This window comes from Halichondria panicea, chromosome 2 (assembly GCF_963675165.1).
Source record: "Halichondria panicea chromosome 2, odHalPani1.1, whole genome shotgun sequence".
NCBI lineage: Eukaryota > Metazoa > Porifera > Demospongiae > Suberitida > Halichondriidae > Halichondria > Halichondria panicea.
Window position 1 is genome coordinate 5,412,129 of NC_087378.1, and position 17,355 is coordinate 5,429,483.

General features: G+C 40.2%; 2 protein-coding genes across 2 annotated transcripts in view; both read left to right on the top strand.

The window, feature by feature from the left end:
- Nucleotides 1-301: 301 nt before the first annotated feature.
- Nucleotides 302-7,405, top strand: LOC135332036 (filaggrin-like). The gene is made up of 17 exons (XM_064527343.1): nt 302-307; nt 529-609; nt 824-904; nt 1,112-1,192; nt 1,380-1,460; nt 2,675-2,755; nt 2,971-3,051; nt 3,276-3,356; nt 3,820-3,900; nt 4,097-4,177; nt 4,377-4,457; nt 4,692-4,772; nt 4,974-5,042; nt 5,277-5,707; nt 5,862-6,153; nt 7,229-7,309; nt 7,400-7,405. The coding sequence occupies exons 1-17, from the start codon at nt 302-304 to the stop codon at nt 7,403-7,405; spliced, it is 1,776 nt and encodes a 591-aa protein (XP_064383413.1).
- A 641-nt stretch (nt 7,406-8,046) lies between these two features.
- Nucleotides 8,047-17,355, top strand: part of LOC135331225 (uncharacterized) — a 55,424-nt gene continuing 46,115 nt past the window's right edge. Inside the window, exons 1-24 of the mRNA XM_064526308.1 lie at nt 8,047-8,131; nt 8,271-8,351; nt 8,540-8,620; nt 8,831-8,911; nt 9,050-9,130; nt 9,300-9,380; nt 9,642-10,078; nt 10,222-10,513; nt 11,168-11,248; nt 11,337-11,399; nt 12,119-12,537; nt 12,688-12,979; nt 13,387-13,467; nt 13,662-13,742; nt 13,926-14,006; nt 14,189-14,269; nt 14,453-14,533; nt 14,724-14,804; nt 14,946-15,026; nt 15,212-15,292; nt 15,766-15,846; nt 16,016-16,096; nt 16,358-16,794; nt 16,938-17,229. Of these exons, the coding sequence (XP_064382378.1) occupies nt 9,654-10,078; nt 10,222-10,513; nt 11,168-11,248; nt 11,337-11,399; nt 12,119-12,537; nt 12,688-12,979; nt 13,387-13,467; nt 13,662-13,742; nt 13,926-14,006; nt 14,189-14,269; nt 14,453-14,533; nt 14,724-14,804; nt 14,946-15,026; nt 15,212-15,292; nt 15,766-15,846; nt 16,016-16,096; nt 16,358-16,794; nt 16,938-17,229 (3,111 nt within the window). The 5' untranslated portion in view covers nt 8,047-8,131; nt 8,271-8,351; nt 8,540-8,620; ... (2 more) ...; nt 9,300-9,380; nt 9,642-9,653. The remainder of the gene's footprint in view (nt 8,132-8,270; nt 8,352-8,539; nt 8,621-8,830; nt 8,912-9,049; nt 9,131-9,299; nt 9,381-9,641; nt 10,079-10,221; nt 10,514-11,167; nt 11,249-11,336; nt 11,400-12,118; nt 12,538-12,687; nt 12,980-13,386; nt 13,468-13,661; nt 13,743-13,925; nt 14,007-14,188; nt 14,270-14,452; nt 14,534-14,723; nt 14,805-14,945; nt 15,027-15,211; nt 15,293-15,765; nt 15,847-16,015; nt 16,097-16,357; nt 16,795-16,937; nt 17,230-17,355) is intronic.

Consider the following 17,355-nt stretch of genomic DNA (forward strand, 5'->3'; position numbering starts at 1 on the left):
ATAAATGCCATGAAAGAAGTTTGAAGCACATAATGATAAATATATTAGTGTATGATTCTGTATGAGAAGGTATCGATCGAGTCTTTAAAACATCTTTCAGTGAAGCTCTGAGCGATCATCAAGTTTACTAGAAACAACACAAACTAGGTCATTTTAAACTTCCAAAAACACTTCTATAGCTCTGTGTTCTTGCTCTTATACGATGCTTCTTACCATTCTAGAGGGCAACTCGAAGCGATTTTTCTTTCCAGGCCAATTTATAAACTCTCACAAAATAATAAATATGTAGACTAACCTTAAAATGGCGGTCAGAGCCAAGGAAAACAGCCTCTTGTGAGCTTTCAGTAGCCTTTTTCGAAATATCTCTTCGAGTCGCCCTGCATAATAATATTATTACTGTACCTATAAGCTATCTAGTAACATGTATATTCGAGCCATGAAATGACTACTGCATTTCAGCTGGACTACCAGATCATTCTAGCTGCTCATGATCACATAGTAGCAGCCGTTATGTCATATTGTTTGTAGCCTGGAGAAAGTGTCAGTGGAAGTGGTGCGTTGTCGAAAAAAATACACTCCACCCATTCTCAACCAGATGGAGTTCTCAGGGTGAGTTATATACAGAACTTCTTTGCCTAGTGGTTTTCACTATAATGACTGCATATATATAAGGGGTGTGACATCATTATTGTATTAATGACAAGTGTAAAGTTTTTACTCTAAGCCATGGGCTTTGTACAGCATTTTATATGTATGGTATTGTCAACCAACTATTAGTTGTATTTATAGTAGCAGCAGTAATGTCATAATTATTTGTTTGTAGCCTGGAGAAGGTGTCGGTGGAAGTGGTGCGTTGTCGAAAGAAAGACACTCGTCCCATTCTCAACCAGATGGAGTTCTCAGAGTGCGTTATGTACGAAACTATTGTCTAGTGTTCTACTATAGTGACTGCATGTATAGGAGTGTGACATCATTATTCGGTTGATGACAAGTGTAAAAGCAATGAGTTCAGTCCAAGCTTTTGTAGAATGGTAGCATTTTAAATGTTTGGAAGCCTCTACGAACTGATTGTTGTATACATGCATCAGTATTATAGTATTTTCTTTTGTAGGCTGGAGAAGGTTTCAGTGGAAGTGGTCCGTTGTCAGGTGAAAGACATTTCGCCAATCCTCAATCAGATGGAGTTCTCAGAGTGCGTTATAATCACTGCATGTATAATTATAGCTAGGGGTGTGACATCATTATTAATGACAAGTGTAAAGTGAATTTTACCATGAATTCAGTCCAATTAAGCCTTTATACAGAATGATAGCATTTTATATGAATGGCAGCCTCAACAAACTGTTATAGTAGCAGCAGTAATGTCATATTTTTTGCAGCTTGGAGAAGGTGCCAGTGGAAGTGGTGCGTTGTCAAGAGAAAGACACTCTCCCCATTCTCAACCAGATGGAGTTCTCAGGGTGAGTGTATACTTTGTCTATAGTGTTTTTACTACCGTATAGCGCGAAATTTTCGAATGGCCTCTGAAACTATTAATTTGGTTGCATATGTTTGTGGGATAACTGCTTATACCGGAAGCCACCTCTTTAATCTTTTCACGTTATAGCAGATAATTCTAGCAATTTTCGTGGACTTAATTTTCATGTAGCCCCTTGAAAGCAGCAAAATTAAGCACCTCGAAAATTTCACGCTATACGGTATAATGAATGACTGTATAAAAATATGACATCATCATTCAGTTGATTACGTGTATTTCCATGGATTCGGTCCAAACCTTTGTACTAAATTATAGCATTTTACATGTATGGCAAATCTGATTGTTGTTACTCGAGGTGTGTGGGCCCCTACTGGTCGTTTGGTTTGTTTGTTTGTAATTTGTGAGTCTGTTTACCTGGATGCCATAGCAGTGCGTTTACAGCATGGATAGAGCCAGCCTTCACACTACAAAGTATTCGTAATAGTAGAATTAAAGCTTCGTTGTCGAATAAAAGGTAAGAAGCTTGAACTTGCACGTTGGCTGCATGGCCTCTAGCTACCACGCGTCCTTTGTTTGAGGTATACATGTATACGTATTTACAGGTGAAGTGATCTTGTACCAGGAACAATGGAAAAGAGTAATAAAATTATGATGGATTGTCACTTCTTTGCTTATCCCTGGCCCTAGCCCCAGAACATATCAGGAGCCATAATTATTTCTAAAGACTTCTTTGCTGACCATGCAGACTTTGCTGTGATCCTATCACAGTGCATGTCTCATCCATACTAAAGCTCCGTTCTCAAAAGTTGCAGTATTCCTCTAGAGTCTAGAATTTCATTCCTCGATTATGTTACTTTCTACTTAGCCAGCTTCAATGCTTAATTCATACATTTAATCATAGATATAGTAGAAAGAGACTACTATTTCTACTATCTATGATTAATTTTTAATAAACAGCCGAGGGTTGCACTTCAGTGCTCTAGTATAGTAGCAGCAGTACAGTGGAACCTCCGGAATACTTTGGGAGCAGAGCTTTTGTCCTATGTTCAGACATTGTCCTCTGGTAGGAATCAAGAAGATCTGCTTGTGATAGGTTGCTTTTGTGTACTTGGATAGTGATTGCCATAGCTATAGTGGCTTTATAAAGAGCTCCGTTATGGGAGGGTCCACTGTAATATCAAATTTTCTTTTGTATAGGCTGGCGAAGGTTTCAGTGGAAGTAGTCCGTTGTCTAGAGAAAGACACTCTGCCCATCGTCAACCAGATGGAGTTTTCAGAGTGCGTTGTATACGAAAGTAGTTTGTCTAGTGGTTTTACTATAATAACTTTATGTAGGAGTGTGACATCATTATTCGTTTGATGACAACTGTAAAGTGTATTACTCTAAGCCATGCATGAGTTCAGTCGTACAGAACGATAGCATTTTACATTTATAGCAGCCTGATTGTTATAATTATACAGTAGCGGCAATAATATCGAATTTTCTTTTATAGGTTGGAGAAGGTTTCAGTGGAAACAGTCCGTTATCAGATGAAAGACACTCCACCAATCCTCAAGCAGATGGAGTTCTCAGAGTGCGTTATTTTTTTACGAAACTTCTTCGTCTAGTGGTTTTCACTAGAATGACTGCATGTGTATAGGGGTGTGACATCATTAATTTTGTTTAATAACAAAGTGCATGTATTGCCATGTGTTCATTCCAAGCCTTTATACTGAACGATAGCATTTTACATGTATGGCAGCCTCAAGAAACTGATTGTTGTGTATAGTAGCAACAGTAATGTCATATTTTGTGTAGCCTGAAGAAAGTGTCAGTGGAAGTGGTGCGTTGTCGAAAGAAAGACACTCCCCCCATTCTCAACCAGATGGAGTTCTCAGAGTGAGTTATATACAAAACTACTTCGTCTAGTTGTTTTTACTACCTTAAAGGTGACATATTTTCAGAGGTATATTTGTCTGCGATTTCATTTTTTAGCTCATTTTGCTGGTATTAAATCTGCTAAATTCTGCTCAAGGTGTGAAATGAATGTAGCGTTTATATTTACTCGCAAGTGGTTTTAATGAGTTCATTGCATTTTCTAATATCTGCGAGTACACATTTTTGTGATTTTACTCTCATTCACAGAAATAGCTGAAATTATTACACGCGAAAATATGTTACCTTTAAGGCATACTGACTGCGTGTAGGAGTGTGAAAATAATTATTGTCAGTATTCGGTTTTGACAAGTGCACTCAGAACCATTCGTTCAGTTTACAGAATGATAGCAGCATTTTAAAAATGAAAAGATCACTAGTTGTAGCATAAATTATAGTGCAGCAGTATAATGTCATATTTTTATAGCCTGGAGAAGGTGTCATTGGAAGTGGTCCGTTGTCAGGTGAAAGACACTCGTCCCATTCTCAACCAGATGGAGTTCTCAGAGTGCGTTATAATCACTGCATGTACATATGGGGTGTGACATCATTATTCTGTTAATGACAAGTGTAAAGCGTATTTTACTCAAGTCATGAGTTTAGTCCAAGCTTTTGTACTGAATGATAGTATATTACATGAATGGCAGCCTCAGCAAACTGATTGCTGTATATAGTAGCAAAAGTAATGTCACATTTTTTTGTAGCCTAGAGAAAGTGTTGGTGGAAGTGGTGCGTTGTCGAAAGAAAGACACTCCCCCCATTCTCAACCAGATGGAGTTCTCAGGGTGAGTTATATACTTCGTCTAGTATAATGATTATACGAGTGTGACATCATTATTCGGTTGACGACAAGTGTAAAGTGTATGAGCCATGAAATCAGTTCAAATCTTCGCATACAGAATGATAGCATTTCATTGAAGCCTCTATATAAAACTGATTGTTGTGTATATAATAGCAGCAGTGTTATCGCATTTTCTTTTGTAGGCTGAAGAAGGTTTCAGTGGAAATAATCTGCTGTCAGGTGAAAGACACTCCGCCAATCCTCAAGCAGTCAAGGTTCTCAGAGTACGTTATAATAATTATAATAATAAGTGATGCGTCTAAGTAGTTTTTACTATAATAACTTCATGTATAATTATAGGGGCATTATTCTGTTAATGACAAGTATAAAGCGTATTTTACTCTAAGCCATGGATTCAGTCCAAGCCTTCGTACAGAATGATAGCATTTTACATGTATGTATGGCAGCCTCAACAATAATGTATAGTAGCTATAGTAATGTCATGTTTTTGTTTGTAGCCTGGAGAAAGTGTCGGTGGAAGTGGTGCGTTGTCGAAAGAAAGACACTCCCCCCATTCTCAACCAGATGGAGTTCTCAGGGTGAGTTATACGAAATAAAGTACTTCGTCTACTCATTTTTACTATAATTTGTAAGAGTCTCACATCATTACAAATCTAAACTGTGCTCTAAGCCATGAGTTCAGTCCAAGCGTGTTTAGAGAATGATAGCATTTGGTATGGCAGCCTCAACAAACTGATTGTTGTATATTGTAGCATCAGTAATTTCATATATTGTTATAGCCTGGAGAAGGTTCCAGTGTAAGTGGTGCATTGTACTCAGCCCATCCTCAACCAGATGGAAATCTCAGGGTGAGTTATATGCGAAAGTAGTTCGTAGGCCTCGGATTTTATCCGGTATCTATACATGTCGAAAAAAGACGCCTCGTTCAATTAGTGGCCATGTCTCACCCACGTACTACACTCATTGGGTTCGTATTACAACAAAGTTCTAACTAGTATAGCTCTACTGAAATTGGATCTTCCATACATTTCTGCACGAGGCTTCTTATTAAGAACATGTTATTCACTTTCGTCCGTATTCAGGCTGGACTCTCAATGCCAAGAAATACCGCCAGTCAGTCTCAAGCCAAAATCACATCTTCCCAATTGGATGCCCCACAATCCAACACTGAACATGGAGATGAAACCGGTTCTGGGGATGACACTGGTTCTGAGAGTGATACGGATTACACAAAAATTGCACCTTCGGAGGTTTCCAAACGTTTACATGAGCATCCTGAGCAAATCAATGAAGCCCCAATGGATCAGCATCACAAACGGCGTACTCGCCGACTCTTGGGCAAGGAAGACAAGACAGGCGATACCCCAGCACAATACCAGTCACGCCAGTCCACACACAAGAAAGATCAAAGTAGACGAGATGGCCGCGGTAAACGGAAAGGAGAACAGCTCCTCGAGAGTAAGGTGACTGATTCACCCCTGCTGCAGGCTGACCCCAACCGCAGAAAGAAGAGGTAAGAGTGCTTGGTGTATTTCGTGATTTAAGGTCAATGCATAGAATGTATTTTATCGAGTATAGTTCCTATCGTGTATCATAACTGTTCTTGTATATCATATATTGTCCCTTGTTATGGATTGACAGAAACTGTTTTGTGTTTGTTGTTGCAGAGGAGACAAGTTGAAAGCCCGTGGACTTGATCCAAAGGAAATAAGTGAAGCTGCTGGAGATAACATATCTCCGAAAATCATAAATCATCTGCTCAGTGAAAACAAACTACAAGCAATGAAACCTAAACCTTCCAATGATTCCAGAACCAGCAACAAACTTGTTGACGATAATGACCTGCCCCCAAGCACTCCCGCTGCTTCACCATTGAACGTTCCCACAGTAACCCACACGAGCAAAGGAGGAGGGGCTCACCAACTGCATGATGAGAGAAACAAGAACATCACTACCAGGGTGAGTGGTTTATTATTGTTCAGAAGAGCCGTAAATCTATTTGTAAAAGTTGACTCTTGTTTGAGCAGTTTCTTACAAGTTTCAGCATTGTTCACTCGATGTGTAGCCTCATGAGGAATGCAGTAAAGTTAACTACCGTATATGCTTGATCAGGAGCCGCGGCTACTAAATGTTTCATTTTGCTGGAAGAGGAGGCTACAATTCGAGAGAGGCCACTGTTCAAGAGCGGCGTTTATTAGCTCCAGCTAATTCAACAACCTTTAGTTTGTCATCAAAAGTTCTTTTCACCTGCATAAACTTGAATATCTGCCATGAGAAAGTCTTTGTGAAGCACTAACAAGCTGCTACTTGTACCCAGAAGCTACGTACATGTAGCTAGCTGTTAGTATTAATAATTTTTTTGCTGCCTCGTGCAGAAATGCTAGAGTCAAAGTTCACTGAGGCTACTATTTGAGAGCGGCTACTAAATGTTTCATTTTGCTAGCAAGGGAGGCTACTATTTGAGTGCGGCCTTTATACAAGCGCGGCCTCTGATCAAGCATATACGGTATGTATGTGTGTGTGTATTCCAGCTGATTAACTGCTCAACGCTTACATTGCCACGGCCAAACAGCTTCTGTAGGCTTCTATATAGCCACATTTTTCTTGTTCATGCTTTTTCAAGTGCAAGTGCCTCACACATTTCGGGCCCTTTTTCGTTTTTGATTCTTCTTAATTGACAGAAATGCACATTACTAAACTTCTATTGTAGATCTAAGCTTCCCTTGTTCAACTTCTGTTTCAATTAACGTCCTTTTCCATATAACACTATAATACTTTTGACATGCAGAAGCAAACTTTGAGGCATTAAGCACTCGGGTGCTTTTATGTGATTTTACATATTTGGCATCCTGATTGTAGTAGCCGCAGTATAATGTCATGTTATTTTTGTAGGCTGGAAAAGGTGAGTGCAAAGTGTATTACTCTAGGCTATGGGTTCAGTCCAAACCTTTGTACAGAATCATAATGTTCATGTATGGCAGCCTCAAGAAACTGTAATTATAGTAACAGCATATAATTATGTGTAATTTTGTAGCTTGGAGAAGGTGCCAGAGGAAGTGGTGCGTTGTCGAAAGAAAGACACTCCTCCCATTCTCAACCAGATGGAGTTCTCAAGGTGAGTTATATACTTTGTCTAGTATAATGACTGTAAGAGTGTGACATCATTATTCGATTGATGAAAAGTGTAAATTATTTTATATCTAAGCCATGAGTTCAGTCCAATCCAAAGGATAGCAGTATGTGTGGCACCCTCAACAAACTGATTGTAGTAGCAACAGTAATGTTATATTTTTTTGTAGCCTGGAGAAGGTGTCGGTGGAAGTGGTGCATTGTCGAAAGACGGGCACTCCCCCCATCCTCAACCAGATGAAGTTCTCAAGGTGAATTGTATACTTCATCTGCTGTTTTATACTATAATGACTGTATAGGAGCGTGGCATCATTATTTGTTTGATGACAAGTGTAAAGTCTCATCTATGGGATCAGTACAAGCCTTTGTGCCAAATGATAGCATTTTACATGTACATATGACAGCCTCAAGAAACTGATTGTTGTGTATAGTAGCAGCGTATAATTATATATAATTTTGTAGCCTGAAGAAAGTGCCAGTGGAAGTGGTGCGTTGTCGAAAGAAAGACACTCCCCCCCTTCTCAACCAGATGGAGTTCTCAAGGTGAGTTATATGCTTTGTCTAGTATAATGACCGTTAGTGTAGGAGTGTGACATCATTATTAATTTTGTTTGATGATAAGTGTAAAGTGTAACCCATATTGGTTGAGTCCAATCCAAATGATAGCAGGTGGTATATAGCAGCCTCAAAAAAACTGATTGCAGCAGTAATGTTATATTTTTTGTAGCCTGGAGAAGGTGTCGGTGGAAGTGGTGCGTTGTCGAAAGAAAAACACTCCCCCAATTCTCAACCAGATGAAGTTCTCAAGGTGAGTTATATACTTTGTCTAGTATTGACTGTAGGAGTGTGACATCATTATTTGATTGATGATAAGTGTAAAGTGTAACCCATATGGGTTCAGTCGATCGAAATGATAGCAGTTTGTACAAGTACATATAACTTTGTAGCTTGGAGAAGGTGCCAGTGGAAGTGGCGTGTTGTCGAAAGAAAGACACTCCCCCCATTCTCAACAAGATGGAGTTCTCAAGGTGAGTTATATACTTCGTCCATAGAATACTTACTGTAGGAGTGTGACATCATTATTCAGGTATAATGACAAGTGTAAACTGTATTAGGTTCAGTCCAATCCAAATAATAGCAGTGTGTATGGCACCCTCAACAAACTGATTGCTGTATTTAGTATAATATAGCAGCTGTAATATTACATTTTTTGTAGCCTGGAGAAGGTGTCGGTGGAAGTGTTGCGTCGTCGAAAGACGGTTACACCTTCCATCCTCAACCAGATGGAGTTGTCAAGGTGAATTGTATACTCCATATATGTTTTATACTGTAATGACTGTATAGGAGCGTGGCATCATTATTTGTTTGATGACAAGTGTAAAGTCTAATCCATAGGAACAGTAAGAGCCTTTGTGCCGAATGATAGCATTTTACATGTACATATGACAGCCTCAAGAAACTGATTGTTGTGTATAGTAGCAGTGTATAATTATATATAATTTTGTAGCCTGGAGAAGGTGCCAGTGGAAGTGGTGCGTTGTCGAAAGAAAGACACTCTCCCCATTCTCAACCAGATGAAGTTCTGAAGGTGAGTTATATACTTTGTCTAGTATTGACTGTAGGAGTGTGACATCATTATTCGATTGATGATAGTGTAAAGTGTAACCCATATGGGTTCAGTCGATCCAAATGATAGCAGTTTGTACAAGTACATATCATTTTGTAGCTTGGAGAAGGTGCCAGTGGAAGTGGCGCATTGTCGAAAGAAAGACATTTCCCTCATTCTCAACCAGATGGAGTTATCAAAGTGAGCTATATACTTTGTCTAGAATACTTACTGTAGGAGTGTGTCATCATTATTCGGGTATAATGACAAATGTAAAATGTATTGGATTCAGTCCAATCTAAATGATAGAAGTGTCAACAAACTGATTGCTGTATATAGTATAGCAGCAGTAATGTCGCACTTTTTGTAGCCTGGAGAAGATGTCGGTGGAAGTGGTGCGTTGTCGAGAGAAAGACACTACCCCCATTTTCAACCAGAGGGCGTTCTTAATGTAAGTTATAGTTATGCGAAAGTACTTGTAGGCTTAATTCTGCTGAAATCCACTGATTTGATCTGGTATAATTATGTATACTTGTCGAAAAAAGTCAGATACGCCTCGTTCAATTAGTGACCATGCCTCACATTGTTGGGTTCACATTGCAAGTAACTAATCTAATACATCAACTATGGTTTTAGATATTCCATACATCTGCATGGCGCTTTTTATTTTGTTAATAACATAATTATGTTATTGATTTTCGTCCGTATGTAGGCTGGACTTTCAATGCCAACAAACACCCTCAGTCAGTCTCAAGACGAAATCACTCCTCCCCATTTGGATGCCCAACAATCCAACACTGAACATGGAGATGAAACAGGTTCTGGGGAAGACACTGATTCTGAGAGTGATACGGATTACACAAAAGTAGCATCTTCGGAGGTTTCCAAACGTTTACATGAGCATCCCGAACAAATCAATGAAGCCCCAATGGATCAGCATCACAAACGGCGTACTCGCCGACTCTTGGGCAAGGAAGACAAGACAGGCGATACCCCAGCACAATATCAGTCACGCTATCGCCAGTCCCCACACAAGAAAGATCGGAGCAGACGAGATGGCCGCAGTAAACGGAAAGGAGAACAGCTCCTCGACAGTAATGTGACTGATTCACCTCTGTTGCAGGCTGACCCCAACCGCAGAAAGAAGAGGTAAGAACTGATTTGTACCTGGTGTATTTCGTGATTTAAGGTCAATGCATAGAATGTATTTTATCGAGTATAGTTCCTACCGTATATCGTATATTGTCCTTTGTTATGGATTGACAGAAGCTGTTTTGTGTTTCTTGTTGCAGAGGAGACAAGTTGAAAGCCCGTGGACTTGATCCAAAGGAAATAAGTGAAGCTGCTGGAAATGACACATCTCCGAAAATCATAGCTCATCTGCTCAGTGAAAACAAACAACAAGTAATGAAACCTAAACCTTCCAATGATTCCAGAACCAGCAACAAACTTGTTGACGATAATGACCTGCCCCCAAGCACTCCCACTGCTTCACCATTGAACGTTCCCACAGTAACCCACACGAGCAAAGGAGGAGGGGCTCACCAACTGCATGATGAGAGAAACAAGAACATCACTACCAGGGTGAGTGGTTTATTATTGTTCAGAAGAGCCGTCAATCTCCCTGTAAAAGTTAACTTTTGTATGACCGTGGGAGCGCCAAGTTTTACAAGTTTCAGCATTATTATGACTCGAGGTGTAGCCTCATGACGAATACAGAAACTTAACTGTGTATGTGTGTGTGTATTCCAGCTGATTAGCTGCTCAACGCTTACATTGCCACGGCAAACAGCTGTTATAGGCTTCTATATAGCCACATTTTTGTAGTACATGCAGTGAAGGCTGTTGCCTCTTCAAAATGGTTCATGGCATCATCTGTGTGCACAAATTTCATTTAAACAGCTGCAAAGCTGTGTATATGGCCAAAAACAGCAGCTATTGTGAATTCTGACCTCGAAGTCTTTGCAGATATGTATGCGTATAATGCCAAATTATCGAGGGGCTTAACTTTGGCTATTTTCGTGGGTTAGCAAATGTAACAGAAGACACAATTTCAAGTAGATTCAACGAAATGCTTTTAGAGGCCATTTCATGAAATTTAAGAGCCTCACACATTTCAGGCCTTTTTTCGTAATAATATTGACAGAAATTGCACATTACTAAACTTCTATCGTCATAGATCTAAGCTTCCCTTGTTTAACTACTGTTTCCATTAAGGTCATATTGTGTTTTGTATAGCCTGGAGAAGGTGCCAGTGGAAGTGGTGCGTTGTCAAAAGAAAGACACTCCCCCCTTTCTCAACCAGATGGAGTTCTCACGGTGAGTTATAACGGTTTGTATGGCAGCCTCAACAAACTGAGTGCTGTAAATAGTAGCAGCATTAATGTCATATACATATGTTTTTTAGCCTGGAGAAGGTGTCGGTGGAAGTGGTGCGTCCCCCCATTCTCAACCCGAAGGAATTGTTAATGTGAGTTATAATTATGCGAAAGTACTTGTAGGCTCAATTCTGCTGAAGTCCACTGATTTTATCCGGTATGATATACATATCGAAAAAAGTCGGATACGCATCGTTCAATTAGTGGCCATGTCTCACCCACTACACTCGTTGGGTTCGCATTACAACTAACTAATGTACTACACTAGGGTGACACAAGGTGTCATGGGGCGAGCGTGTTAGCAGTACAGGTGTTTTGATGCATGTTGTTAGACCCTGTTTGAACTTATTGGGAACGAAAGTACTGTAGGTGATGATACAAGCATAAACGTTTGTGAAAAGCTGTTTTAAGAACAGGGCTTTGTTGTTTACGTTTGGCTAGCCTGACTTCTTTCTCTTCAGCTGTTTCTTGGGCTCTTGCTTGTCTGTGTCGATCCCTCCTTATTCGAAGTCTTTCTTGTTTGCTTTCGTTGTCAGGATTCATTTTATGCAACTTTTTCTTATGCCTCCAGTTGTGCAAAATACACGAGGAATACACGAAATTGGTAAGGACCGCGTGTGTAAAAACCGGCTATCAGGCCGTACATACCGTGACATACATACAGAGAAATTGTCTACAGTCGTCACTAAGATAGGGCTCGCTACGCTCGCCCCAATCAACTCTATAACTACTTATAGTTCTAGATGTTCCATACATTTGCATGGGGCTTGTGAAGAACAAAATTATGTTATTCATTTTCGTCCGTATGCAGGCTGGACTCTCAATGCCAAGAAACGCCATCAGTCAGTCTCAAGACAAAATCACATCTCCCCATTTGAATGCCCCACAATCCAACACTAAACATGGAGATGAAACGGGTTCTGGGGATGACACTGATTCTGAGAGTGATACGGATTACACAAAAGTAGTATCTTCAGAGAATTCCAAACGTTTACAAGATGAATCCCCAATGGATCAGCATCGCAAACGACGTACTCGCCGACTCTTGGGCAAGGAAGACAAGACAGGCGATACCCCAGCACAATACCAGTCACGCTATCGCCAGTCCCCACACAAGAAAGATTGGAGCAGACGAGATGGCCGCAGTAAACGGAAAGGAGAACAGCTCCTCGACAGTAATGTGACTGATTCACCCCTGCTGCAGGCTGACCCCAACCGCAGAAAGAAGAGGTAAGATCTGATTTGTACCTGGTGTATTTCGTGATTTAAGGTCAATGCATAGAATGTATTTTATCGAGTATAGTGCCTACCGTATATCGTATAATAATTATTGTCCCTTGTTATGGATTGACAGAAGCTGTTTTTTGTTTTTTGTTGCAGAGAAGACAAGTTGAAAGCCCGTGGACTTGATCCAAAGGAAATAAGTGAAGCTGCTGGAGATGACACATCTCCGAAAATCATAGATCGTCTGCTCAGTGAAAACAAACGACAAGCAATGAAACCTAAACCTTCCAATGATTCCAGAACCAGCAACAAACTTGTTGACGATAATGACCTGCCCCCAAGCACTCCCGCTGCTTCACCATTTAACGTTCCCACAATAACACACACGAGCGAAGGAGGAGGGGCTCAGCAACTGCATGATGAGAGAAACAAGAACATCACTACCGGGGTGAGTGCTTTTATAATTGTGAGCCGTAAATCTTCTTGTAAAAGTTGACTTTTTTGTTTGTGTGACCATGGGAGCGCCAAGTTGAGCAGTTTCTTACAAGTTTCAGCATTGTTATCACTCGATGTGTAGCCGCATGAGAAATGCAGTAAAGTTAACTGTGTATGTGTGTATGTGTGTGTGTGTATTCCAGCTGATTAACTGCTCAACGCTTACATTGCCACGGCCAAACAGCTTCTAGTCTAGTATATGACTGTAAGAGTGTGACATGCATTATTATTCGATTGATGAAAAGTGTAAATTATTTTATATCTAAGCCATGAGTTCAGCCCAATCCATAGGATAACAGTATGTGTGGCACCCTCAACAAACTGATTGTAGTAGCAACAGTAATGTTATATTTTTTGTAGCCTGGAGAAGGTGTCGGTGGAAGTGGTGCATTGTCGAAAGACGGGCACTCCCCCCACCCTCAACCAGATGAAGTTCTCAAGGTGAATTGTATACTTCATCTAGTGTTTTATACTGTAATGACTGTATAGGAGCGTGGCATCATTATTTGTGTGATAACAAGTGTAAAGTCTAATCCAAGCCTTTGTGACGAATGATAGCATTTTACATGTACATATGGCAGCCTCAAGAAACTGATTGTTATGTATAGTAGCAGCGTATATATATAATTTTGTAGCCTGGAAAAGATGCCAGTGGAAGTGGTGCACTGTCGAAAGAAAAACGCTCCCCCCATTCTCAACCAAATGGAGGTCTCAAGGTGAGTTATATACTTTGTCTAGTATAATCACTGTCGGAGTGTGACATCATTATTTATTTGATAATAAGTGTAAATTGTATTATATCTAAGCCATGAGTTCAGTCCAATCCAAAGGATAGCAGTATGTGTGGCACCCTCAACAAACTGATTGTAGTAGCAACATTAATGTCATATTTTTTGTAGCCTGGAGAAGGTGCCAGTGGAAGTGGTGCGTCGTCGAAACAAAGACATTCCCCCCATTCTCAACCAGATGAAGTTCTCAAGGTGAGTTATATACTTTGTCTAGTATAATGACTGTCAGAGTGTGACATCATTATTCGATTGATGAAAAGTGTAAATTATTTTATATCTAAGCCATGAGTTCAGTCCAATCCAAAGGATAGCAGTATGTGTGGCACCCTCAACAAACTGATTTTAGTAGCAACATTAATGTCATATTTTTGTAGCCTGGAGAAGGTGCCAGTGGAAGTGGTGCGTTGTCGAAACAAAGACATTCCCCCCATTCTCAACCAGATGAAGTACTCAAGGTGAGTTATATACTTTGTCTAGTATTGACTGTAGGAGTCTGACATTATTATTCGATTGATGATAAGTGTAAAGTGTAACCCATTGGTTGAGTCCAATCCAAATGATAGCAGTGTGTATGACACCTTCAAAAAACTGATTGTTCTTTATAGTATATAGCAGCAATAATGTCATATTTTTTGTAGCCTGGACAAGGTGCCAGTGGAAGTGGCGCGTTGTCGAAAGAAAGACACTCTCCCCATTCTCAACCAGATGGAGTTGTCAAGGTGAATTGTATACTTCATCTATGTTTTATACTATTATGATTGTAAGAGTGTGACATCATTATTCGTTTGAATAAGTGTATAAAGTGTAACCCTTGGGTTGAGTTCAATCCAAATGATAGCAGTTTGTATGGCAATCTCAATAAACTGATTGCTGTATATAATAGCTGGAGTAATGTCATATTTTTTGTAGCCTGGAGAAGGGGTCCGTGGAAGTGGTGCGTTGTCGAAAGAAAGGCACTCCTCCCATCCTCAACCAGATGAAATTCTCAAGGTGAGTTACATACTTTGTCTAGTGTATTGACTGTAGGAGTGTGACATCATTATTCGATTGATGATAAGTGTAAAGTGTAACCCATATGGGTTCAGTCGATCCAAATGATAGCAGTTTGTACAAGTACATATAATTTTGTAGCTTGGAGAAGGTGCCAATGGAAGTGGTGCGTTGTCGAAAGAAAGACACTCCCCCCATTCTCAACCAGATGGAGTTCTCAAGGTGAGTTATATACTTCGTCTATAGAATACTTACTGTAGGAGTGTGACATCATTATTTAGGTATAATGACAAATGTAAACTGTATTAGGTTCAGTCCAATCCAAATAATAGCAGTGTGTATGGCACCCTCAACAAACTGATTGCTGTATTTCGTAAATAGCAGCTGTAATGTTATATTTTTTGTAGCCTGGAGAAGGTGTCGGTGGAAGTGGTGCGTCGTCGAAAGACGGTTACACCTCCCATCCTCAACCAGATGGAGTTGTCAAGGTGAATCCATCTATGTTTTATACTGTAATGACTAGAGCGTGGCATCATTATTTGTTTGATGACAAGTGTAAAGTCTAATCCATCTATGTTTTATACTGTAATGACTAGAGCGTGGCATCATTATTTGTTTGATGACAAGTGTAAAGTCTAATCCATAGGATCAGTAAGAGCCTTTGTGCCGAATGATAGCATTTTACATGTACATATGACAGCCTCAAGAAACTGATTGTTGTGTATAGTAGCAGTGTATAATTATATATAATTTTGTAGCCTGGAGAAGGTGCCAGTGGAAGTGGTGCGTTGTCGAAAGAAAGACACTCTCCCCATTCTCAACCAGATGAAGTTCTCAAGGCGAGTTATATACTTTGTCTAGTATTGACTGTAGGAGTGTGACATCATTATTCGATTGATGATAAGTGTAAAGTGTAACCCATATGGGTTCAGTCGATCCAAATGTACATATCATTTTGTAGCTTGGAGAAGGTGCCAGTGGAAGTGGCACGTTGTCGAAAGAAAGACACTTCCCCCATTCTCAACCAGATGGAGTTCTCAAGGTGAGCTATATACTTTGTCTAGAATACTTACTGTAGGAGTGTGTCATCATTATTCGGGTATAATGACAAATGTAAAATCTATTGGATTCAGTCCAATCTAAATGATAGAAGTGTCAACAAACTGATTGCTGTATATAGTATAGCAGCAGTAATGTCGCACTTTTTGTAGCCTGGAGAAGATGTCGGTGGAAGTGGTGCGTTGTCGAGAGAAAGACACTACCCCTATTTTCAACCAGAGGGCGTTCTTAATGTAAGTTATAGTTATGCGAAAGTACTTGTAGGCTTAATTCTGCTGAAATCCACTGATTTGATCTGGTATAATTATGTATACTTGTCGAAAAAAGTCAGATACGCCTCGTTCAATTAGTGACCATGCCTCACATTGTTGGGTTCACATTACAAGTAACTAATCTAATACATCAACTATGGTTTTAGATATTCCATACATCTGCATGGCGCTTTTTATTTTGTTAATAACATAATTATGTTATTGATTTTCGTCCGTATGCAGGCTGGACTTTCAATGCCAATAAACACCCTCAGTCAGTCTCAAGACGAAATCACTCCTCCCCATTTGGATGCCCAACAATCCAACACTGAACATGGAGATGAAACGGGTTCTGGGGAAGACACTGATTCTGAGAGTGATACGGATTACACAAAAGTAGCATCTTCGGAGGTTTCCAAACGTTTACATGAGCATCCCGAACAAATCAATGAAGCCCCAATGGATCAGCATCACAAACGGCGTACTCGCCGACTCTTGGGCAAGGAAGACAAGACAGGCGATACCCCAGCACAATATCAGTCACGCTATCGCCAGTCCCCACACAAGAAAGATCGGAGCAGACGAGATGGCCGCAGTAAACGGAAAGGAGAACAGCTCCTCGACAGTAATGTGACTGATTCACCTCTGTTGCAGGCTGACCCCAACCGCAGAAAGAAGAGGTAAGAACTGATTTGTGCCTGGTGTATTTCGTGATTTAAGGTCAATGCATAGAATGTATTTTATCGAGTATAGTTCCTACCGTATATCGTATATTGTCCCTTGTTATGGATTGACAGAAGCTGTTTTGTGTTTGTTGTTGCAGAGGAGACAAGTTGAAAGCCCGTGGACTTGATCCAAAGGAAATAAGTGAAGCTGCTGGAGATGACACATCTCCGAAAATCATAGCTCATCTGCTCAGTGAAAACAAACAACAAGTAATGAAACCTAAACCTTCCAATGATTCCAGAACCAGCAACAAACTTGTTGACGATAATGACCTGCCCCCAAGCACTCCCGCTGCTTCACCATTGAACGTTCCCACAGTAACCCACACGAGCAAAGGAGGAGGGGCTCAGCAACTGCATGATGAGAGAAACAAGAACATCACTACCAGGGTGAGTGCTTTATTATTGTTCAGAAGAGCCGTCAATCTCCCTGTAAAAGTTGACTTTTGTATGACCGTGGGAGCGCCAAGTTTTACAAGTTTCAGCATTATTATGACTCGAGGTGTAGCCTCATGA

Excerpts from the sequence above, each read along its gene's own strand:
- LOC135332036 (XM_064527343.1), top strand. Across the intron at positions 905-1,111 it reads AACCAGATGGAGTTCTCAGA|GCTGGAGAAGGTTTCAGTGG; the intron begins GTGCGTTATGTA and ends TTTCTTTTGTAG. Across the intron at positions 1,461-2,674 it reads AACCAGATGGAGTTCTCAGG|GCTGGCGAAGGTTTCAGTGG; the intron begins GTGAGTGTATAC and ends TCTTTTGTATAG.